The sequence below is a fragment of the Engystomops pustulosus genome, chromosome 9 (assembly GCF_040894005.1).
Source record: "Engystomops pustulosus chromosome 9, aEngPut4.maternal, whole genome shotgun sequence".
In the NCBI taxonomy this organism is placed as follows: domain Eukaryota; kingdom Metazoa; phylum Chordata; class Amphibia; order Anura; family Leptodactylidae; genus Engystomops; species Engystomops pustulosus.
In genome coordinates, this window is record NC_092419.1 from 2,942,942 (window position 1) to 2,952,188 (window position 9,247).

The 9,247-nt window shown below is 51.0% G+C and overlaps 1 protein-coding gene across 1 annotated transcript; it reads right to left on the reverse strand.

Annotated features, from left to right (window-relative positions):
* Positions 1–341: 341 nt before the first annotated feature.
* On the reverse strand, positions 342–8,749 carry LOC140077464 (uncharacterized). The gene is made up of 6 exons (XM_072124688.1): positions 8,654–8,749; positions 8,234–8,329; positions 5,946–6,071; positions 4,845–4,937; positions 2,721–2,909; positions 342–1,730 (listed from the first exon to the last, which is right to left on the reverse strand). Exons 1-6 carry the CDS (start codon positions 8,694–8,696, stop codon positions 757–759), a joined length of 1,521 nt encoding a protein of 506 aa, XP_071980789.1. The 5' UTR covers positions 8,697–8,749; the 3' UTR covers positions 342–756.
* Between the last annotated feature and the right edge of the window lie 498 nt (positions 8,750–9,247).

Sequence of the window (9,247 nt, forward strand, 5' to 3'; positions counted from 1 at the left end):
GAGGGGTCCGGTGTTTGGCTACATTCACGCTGCCGTATGGGGGACGTATATACGGCCTATATACGTCCCCCATAGATGGCAATGGGCGCACGGCGCCCATAAGACCTGTCCTATCTTTCTCCGTAGTACGGCGCCGTGTGCCATTACTTCCTATGGAGAGGGGCGTGCACGCTACGGTACGGTACGGCGGGCAACGGCAGTGTGAATGTAGCCTTTGTAATGTACAGCGCAGCAGTGTTATTATCGGAGGTTTCCGGTAACGCTATCATTGTGTAACACTGCGGCATTTGTTTTAGCACTAGGAGCTGCGCACTTTAGTTACATCTCCTGGTGCCCAACTGTTTGTTATAAGCCCGAGCACATACAAAGAGTAAGAAAAAGAAGATATAAACTACTACTACTCTCATCAGATTCACCCAGTCTTTGGCTAAAAATATTAAAAAGACCTTAAAAAACCTACATAATGTGAACGAGCCCAATAATTACACCGGGGGCTGCAGAACGTAATGTTCTCATCAGAACCAGCGCAGGGGAAGGAACCCGATAACAAATCTTTAGGTGACGCTCCATGGGAACTCGCCATGGACTAGCGCAGGCTTGTGGATACAGCAGCTATGGCTTAGATACGTCACAAACAGAAGATTTCCAGCAGTGCTGCGATGCGATTGCGTCCGTCACATCACCTGATGTATATTATACATGATAAAACCCTTTATATTCCATCTTACGCCGCGCAGGGGAAGGCGCCAGAAAGTCTTATAGAATAATGTATGTGGCTAAGGAGCTGTCGTTACTGGGCCGGCACTGCACCAGCTGCTGCTCCCGTCTGTGGGTCTCCTTGTGACGATTTAGATCGGACTGATGGGTGAAGCACTTGCCGCACTCCGCGCAGCCGAATGGCTTCTCGCCCGAGTGAGTTTTTACGTGACGATTTAGAGCTGAAGTCTGACGGAAACATCTGCCGCACTCAGGACAGGGAAAGGGCCGCTCCCCGGTGTGGACCCGGATGTGCCGGACGAGGCAGCCGTTGTAGAGGAAACCCTTCCCGCACAGGGGGCAGACGTGAGGACGCACCATCTTGTGCGCTCGTACGTGTCTGTCACATGACGCCTTCGACGTAAACAACTTCTCACATTCGCTGCATGGGAACAGCACCTCCCCCGCGTGGAGCCGCAGGTGCATGTCAAAGTTGTTCTGCTTGGCGAATCCTTTGCCGCATTCGGGACACTTTAGCGGTTTTTCTCTCATGTGCGTTAACGTGTGTCTATCCAGACTGGACTTGGTGTAATAAGACTTCCCACACGCCGCGCAAATCCACGAACTGCCCTCCTTGTGGTTACTCATGTGCAGCTCCAGAGCCGACAGCGAGGTGAAGCACATGGAACACACCGAACAAACCTGGATCTTCTCTTCCATCTCATCGTCTATGGCGTCAGGCGCTCCGAACCGCGAGCCTGCGGAAGCCTGTCCGTTGTGATGCGCCGGTTTCCCCGGATACCCAGAGGCGTTATGGGAAGCTTGCGGAGGGACAGACGAGTTCACTACAACATTAACCTCAGGTTCCGGCTCCTTCTTTACAGTGACGGCCCCCGGAGGGTTAACATTCTCCCCTTTGGGTGGGTTTTGGCCGTTCACCTTCACGCTCTTCACAAACCAGACATTGACGGGGCCACTGGGATTCTGAGCAGCTTTGGTTTCTATCGGAGCGATGACGTCTTGTATAATCCAGTCTGCAGAATAAAATACATAGAAATAAGATATATATAATACAATTCTACATACAGAGACCTGAGAGTAACAAGAGGACGATCACATCATTCACCAATCTCAAATAGTTGGGGATATTTCACTTGCGGATGAAGCCGAATATCCTCCAACCTTCACAGGGAACCTTTAGGGCGCGACGTTCAGTTGTGCAGATGCAGTTTTTGAAGTCCAAACCTGGAGCTGCAGCTTTTCTTCATATGTTCTCACCCATTACGGCAGACACCGGCAACTGGCTACAAAAACTGCATCTGAAAACCTGAACGTGTGGACGAGACCCTAAATGTGGACGAGACCCTAAATGTGGCCGAGACCCTAAATGTGGAGATTCCATTAGTTTTTCACAAGTTTAGAGAATATTAAACAGTTGGACCTAAGATTTCACACAACTTGCTGTTCTCTGGTCATGAGCTCCTTAATGTTCAAATTTACAACAGGTGTCTGATCCTGAATTGGTACTTAAACAGTCCTCCTTATCATGCTGTTCACATTTTGACATCATGAGAGCAAGGTGACATAACAATTGAACAAAAGCTAATGCACCATTTTGAGGCCCGATGTTTTAGATGTGTGTGGCCTCTGAGCTTCGAGAGTCAGAGAGATCGGAAGAGAGAGATGTACAGAAGTGTCTACATCCCGCACTGATGACCACTTCAATGGAAACGTCCTACAGGACCGGATGATAAATGAGAAATTATTCTCATCTAGCCCCGATCGTGCACAAAAAAACTAAGTATTTCTTGTACACCTACGGAAAGGCCGGAGAAGCCTGAAAAATGACAAGAGCCGGGTGCTCCGGGATGTGAGGACGATGGGAGGATCCAGGCACCTTCTGGACCATCCAACTTCTACTTATGTGGAAAGTGAAATGTGTGAATATTCTGATATGGAAGGGACTGGTCATCACTTCACACGACACGACCAGAATGTACACGACCGTTACTGCGCCTACAAACCTTTAGGACGATCATTTCCTTTGTGCGTCATCGGATGATTTTCAGAGCCTTCATCCTCATCTTCATCTTCAACATCCACATCCTCCTCCTCGTCTTCTTCTTCATCCTCCCCCTCATCATCTTCATCCTCCTCGTCTTCATCATCATCATCGATATTGACTATAATAGTTGCCTTTGGAGACAAAGATTCTGTAATATACAAAAAAATAATTATTAAACAATGTTATTCTACATCCTGGTTCTCATCCAACAGATGACAGCGGGTGACGACAAGCCACAGCCTGATGGAGGCCTCGGCTCTGCCCCTCAAGGAGCTGGATGTGGGATACAAAGCCTGAGGAGGCGGCCGATCCGGACACATCCCCTACAAGCCTGAGGAGGAGGAGGCTGCTCCGGACACATCCCCTACAAGCCTGAGGAGGGGGAGGCTGCTCCGGACACATCCCCTACAAGCCTGAGGAGGAGGAGGCCGCTCCAGACACATCCCCTACAAGCCTGAGGAGGAGGAGGCCGCTCCGGACACATCCCCTACAAGCCTGAGGAGGAGGAGGCCGCTCCGGACACATCCCCTACAAGCCTGAGGAGGAGGAGGCTGCTCCGGACACATCCCCTACAAGCCTGAGGAGGGGGAGGCTGCTCCGGACACATCCCCTACAAGCCTGAGGAGGTGGAGGCTGCTCCGGACACATCCCCTACAAGCCTGAGGAGGAGGAGGCCGCTCCGGACACATCCCCTACAAGCCTGAGGAGGAGGAGGCTGCTCCAGACACATCCCCTACAAGCCTGAGGAGGAGGAGGAGGAGGCTGCTCCGGACACATCCCCTACAAGCCTGAGGAGGAGGAGGAGGCTGCTCCGGACACATCCCCTACAAGCCTGAGGAGGAGGAGGAGGCTGCTCCGGACACATCCCCTACAAGCCTGAGGAGGAGGAGGAGGCTGCTCCGGACACATCCCCTACAAGCCTGAGGAGGAGGAGGCCGCTCCGGACACATCCCCTACAAGCCCGAGGAGGAGGAGGAGGAGGCCGCTCCGGACACATCCCCTACAAGCCTGAGGAGGGGGAGGCTGCTCCGGACACATCCCCTACAAGCCTGAGGAGGAGGAGGCTGCTCCGGACACATCCCCTACAAGCCTGAGGAGGGGGAGGCTGCTCCGGACACATCCCCTACAAGCCTGAGGAGGAGGAGGCTGCTCCGGACACATCCCCTACAAGCCTGAGGAGGAGGAGGCCGCTCCGGACACATCCCCTACAAGCCTGAGGAGGAGGAGGCCGCTCCGGACACATCCCCTACAAGCCTGAGGAGGAGGAGGCCGCTCCGGACACATCCCCTACAAGCCTGAGGAGGAGGTGGAGGCTGCTCCGGACACATCCCCTACAAGCCTGAGGAGGAGGAGGCTGCTCCAGACACATCCCCTACAAGCCTGAGGAGGAGGAGGCTGCTCCGGACACATCCCCTACAAGCCTGAGGAGGAGGAGGCTGCTCCGGACACATCCCCTACAAGCCTGAGGAGGAGGAGGCCGCTCCGGACACATCCCCTACAAGCCTGAGGAGGAGGAGGCTGCTCCGGACACATCCCCTACAAGCCTGAGGAGGAGGAGGCTGCTCCGGACACATCCCCTACAAGCCTGAGGAGGAGGAGGCCGCTCCGGACACATCCCCTACAAGCCTGAGGAGGAGGAGGCCGCTCCGGACACATCCCCTACAAGCCTGAGGAGGAGGAGGCTGCTCCGGACACATCCCCTACAAGCCTGAGGAGGAGGAGGCCGCTCCGGACACATCCCCTACAAGCCTGAGGAGGAGGAGGCCGCTCCGGACACATCCCCTACAAACCTGAGGAGGAGGAGGCTGCTCCGGACACATCCCCTACAAGCCTGAGGAGGAGGAGGCTGCTCCGGACACATCCTCTACAAGCCTGAGGAGGAGGAGGAGGCTGCTGCTCCGGACGCACCGTGTGATTGTGCTGGGTTTGGGGTTTTTTTTACACTTGGTTAAATAAAAGCTCCACATCGCTGGTTCTGACCCGAGACTCTGCGAGTGGCCCAGTTATTCCCGAGTTATATGTGCGCTTCGCACTACACTGCGGTTATACCGGATGCATCACATCTGCTACAACATTAACAAACCTTGTGGAGACGTCTTTCTGTGCACCAGAGGGTCGGGCTCAGTTTTTATTTCCTGCTTTATTGGGGAATTATTATCCGGAACCACATAAACATCTGAGGATACAAAATACGGAAAGTGAATGCACACAAAGCATAAAGATATCAGGAAGAATTGCCGAGCACCTGACAAACAGTCAGAATCTTTTTCGTGCTGCAGCATTAAAGGAAACCTACGACAAGGAACTGGGATATTCCTGATACCGGTAGATACTAACCTACTAACCCCTGCACTGCCTCAGCCTAAACCTCCAACCAGAACCAAGTAACTAGAAACGTTATCGTTTATGCTAATGAGTGTGGAGCCTGCAGCGTGCTGGGGGCTAAGGCTCCACCCCTGTAGTCTCTGAGGTCTTAGGTTACATACACATGACCATTGGGGAATGTATATACTGCCTCCATATATACATCCCCCATAGGCCGGCAATGGGTGCACGGAGCGGTACAGTGCAGCACATGTTCTATCTTACCCCGTATTACGGCGCCATGAATCTCTATGGAGGGAGGGGGAGGCGACCACCGGCCACCCCTCCTCCTTTCCCGTGCGCTGACGTGTGCCCACGTTACTGTGAATGTAGCCTAACATCCGTGCGTGGCCCCTCAGTGATCTTCAGCTGTTGAGCCGCGCATGCGCTGCAGCTTCTTCCTCTTTTTGGCAGGATAAATAACCGCAGAGCGCTGAGGGGCCGCGCAGGGAGGTAAGAGGGGGGGGGGGGTCACCTTATCAACCGGTGCTCAGCCAGGATATTCTACACCTCGGAAGTTCATTAGTGTAAAGGACAGATATCGTTTTTATGGAACGCCCCCGAACGCCAGAACGATGACACATAATTTATCCTGAGAATAAGGGGTAAACCATAAACTTCGGACAAACCTTTATGTTTGAGGCTTACGGGAGAACTCGCTTTGTGCAGGATCTAATCTAAATGCAGATTTCAGTTCAGTAACTAAAGGTTCGGTCCGGGAAATCCTGCACATAAACGGATCGAGTCCGACAATCCAAACTCGCTCGTGGGCACCAGGCGTTACTGCGCCCAATGATAATAACGGGCAATGGTCAGCTACAGAAATAGCAGCAAGTGTCCGTCCTATACAAACCTTCTGCACACTCAGTCCTGGGCGGCGGGCGGCTCCGCTCACGCTTCAGCTCCTTCTTTATTGTTGGAGAATGATCAGAAATCACATAAACATCTAGAAAAAAAAAAAAAAAAGTGATTATAAAAAAACTTACACTCCCAGCAAAGAAGGGAACGTGAACGGTGACTTTATGCATTGATCTCTATGGAGCTGAGGGAAATTGCTGAGCACAGCGCTCACTTATCTCCATCAGCTCCAAAGAGATTAATGGAGCAGAAGGGTCATGCCCCCAGCTGTCTGCTCCATTAGTCTGAGGAGCGGCCGTCGGACCCCTCGTCTTCACAATCTGCAGTGCTGAGACCCCCACTGATCAGCAAGTTAGGCCCTAACCACGGGATGGGGCCTAACTTTTCTTCGTGGGAAAACCCCTTTAAAAATAAAAAGTTAAGGGACTTCCCACCATTTTTATTTTTTTTTTTTTTTTTGGTGTTAAAGTTCCAAAAACTGGAGAAAAAAATTTTTTTCTTTGAAATGTATTCCGGTAGTATTTATTTTTTTGGTTTTCAAATTGACTCAAAATGCCCGGTCTAAACTAATTCCCTGGCGCGAGACTTTCCTTTTGATATATAATATGAATAATAATATATTGTAACAGCGGATTTTATTTTATTGGGGAATACTATTAAATGTTTATGAATATCTAATGAGAGTCTTAAAGGACACCTGTCATCAGGTCTGTGTCACTAGTCCTGTCACCTCTACCTGTTGGAGCAGCTCACATGGATCCCATCCCAGCCTTTATCTAGTTATTTCATACATTAATCATTGTAAAATCATCGCTTCTTTATTATGTAAATGAGGCTGGTCACATGGTCAGAGGCAGTGATGTCACCCCTGTTACCCCTCCCCTCCCCTCCCCCTGCTCATGTCTGTGTGTAATGTATAGTAAAGCATTGCTAGTGTGTGTGCTGCATCTGCTGACATGCTGCATCCTCCTAATATACAGGTGAGAGACACAGACATCAGCTACACATGAATCTGACATGTTCTGCTGTAACATGGCTGCAGCCTGGAGCTGCTGTATCTCTCCTATACACACACACACATGCACACACAGGCTGTAGGGGGCACCAGCACCAGGAAGCACATCATTATACAGCCTCACACCATTATACAGGCTGTCAGTCATATGTATAGGAGTATCTCATACACACACAGGCTGCAGGGGGCGCCAGCACCAGGAAGCACATCATTATACAGCCTCACATCATTATACAGGCTGTCAGTCATGTGTATAGGAGTATCTCATACACACACAGGCTGCAGGGGGCGCCAGCACCAGGAAGCACATCATTATACAGCCTCACACCATTATACAGCCTCACACCATTATACAGGCTGTCAGTCATGTGTATAGGTGTATCTCATACACACACGCTGCAGGGGGCGTGGCCACCAGCACCAGGAAGCACATCATTATACAGCCTCACATCATTATACAGGCTGTCAGTCATGTGTATAGGTGTATCTCATACACACACGCTGCAGGGGGCGTGGCCACCAGCACCAGGAAGCACATCATTATACAGCCTCACTCCATTATACAGGCTGTCAGTCATGCACTGGGGGTGTGGCTGTGCCTCCCACTCATGAATAGAGTGGACAGCTTGAATATGCTAATGCTTCATTGGACATTTCACAGGTCATTTGCATACAGCTTTAGGACCTCATTGCTTAGGGTTACAGGCATGTAGAGGGACAATGAAGGGATAGAGGCAATGCTCTCTAATGGCAGTTTATGAAAATATATTTAGTTTAGGGGGGTTATTTTACATGACGGGTTCTCTTTAACTTTATATGTATTGGGTAATAACAGACATTTACACATTTTTCTTTATTTGTTTAACACTTTTTTTTTTTACTTTGCTTTGCCCTGTAGGTGGGGCGTCTATAAGACCCCGGTGACTCCGGTGGGGGCAGATGATTGATCCCACGCCGGCTCTGCTCCTCACCGCTTCAGCGCGATGCAGTAAGGGATGGAAAAGGAAGAAGTGATAATAAACAGATTCTCCGACAGCCGGAGACCCGGACCCGATCCCATGATTAGCGCAGGAGAAAACTCCAGCAATGGTAAGACGTGGCCTGGGACTTGGGAGCCGCTCGTGTCTACAGTGACAAATCTCTGCCCCAGCGGTGACCTGAACGCGCAGCACTGACCGATCTCCGGGGGTCGTGACAGGTCAGTGACCTCCATCTCGTGACCCCTGACCCCTCACCTGGAGACTTGCACTCATCATCTACCGGGATGGTTATGATCAGGGGTTTCCCCTCTTTGATGCTGCTCTCGATGTCCGGCTTCATTATAGAAGGATCTGGAAATGAACATGAAATACATTCACAGCCGGGAAATTATTCAGCTTTCCTGCAGCTCTGAAGGGCAAACAGAAAATGGCGGATTAAATCTCTGCACAACATTATCTCACAGAGAAGGAGGCAGCGGTCAGTATAGACAGAGCGGGATTACAAGCTGCTACATTATGTGCAGTAGATTCCGCATGCGCTATATACTCGCTGAGCACCCCCCGCCCTTTGCTATGCTCTGGATTGGGGGATAAGGCCCGGGGGGCGGGGGGGTCACAGTATATACTGACAGGTGCGGTGATACGCTATATACTCACAGGCAGATGAATCCTGACCCAATGGCAGCGCTTTCACCACAGACTCCATGAGGACGTCCATGTCCGGCTCTTTACCTGGGAGAATTCTCTTCAATGATGTCAAATTGTGAAGATAAAACCTGAAGATAAAAACATCCAGAGAAATGTCATCAAATGTAACGTCACATGACAACAGGGCGGTGCTGATCCAACAGGGAGGAGCCGATCCAACAGTGTGGCTGCGGATACACGACGAGTGACCCAACTCCATGCGGGGGGAGAAACCACAAGGAGGAGATAGTGATGAACATGGATGAAATCCTGCGCTGTACACAGGATCTACACTCACCGGCCACTTTATTAGGTCCACCATGCTAGTAACGGGTTGGACCCCCTTTTGCCTTCAGAACTGCCTCAATTCTTCGTGGCATAGATACAACAAGGTGCTGGAAGCTCCTCAGAGATTTTGCTCCATAGTGACATGATGGCATCACACAGTTGCCGCAGATTTGTCGGCTGCACATCCATGATGCGAATCTCCCGTTCCACCACATCCCAAAGATGCTCTATTGGATTGAGATCTGGTGACTGTGGAGCCATTTGTGTCCAGTGACCTCATTGTCATGTTCAAGA

Coding starts and splice junctions, on each gene's coding strand:
- LOC140077464 (XM_072124688.1), bottom strand. CDS start 8,696: ATGGACGTCCTCATGGAGTCTGTGGTGAAAGCGCTGCCATTGG. Junction 6,072..8,233: donor TGATGAGTGCAAGTCTCCAG/GTGAGGGGTCAG, acceptor TTTTTTTTCTAG/ATGTTTATGTGATTTCTGAT. Junction 4,938..5,945: donor GGACACTTGCTGCTATTTCT/GTAGCTGACCAT, acceptor TTGTATCCTCAG/ATGTTTATGTGGTTCCGGAT.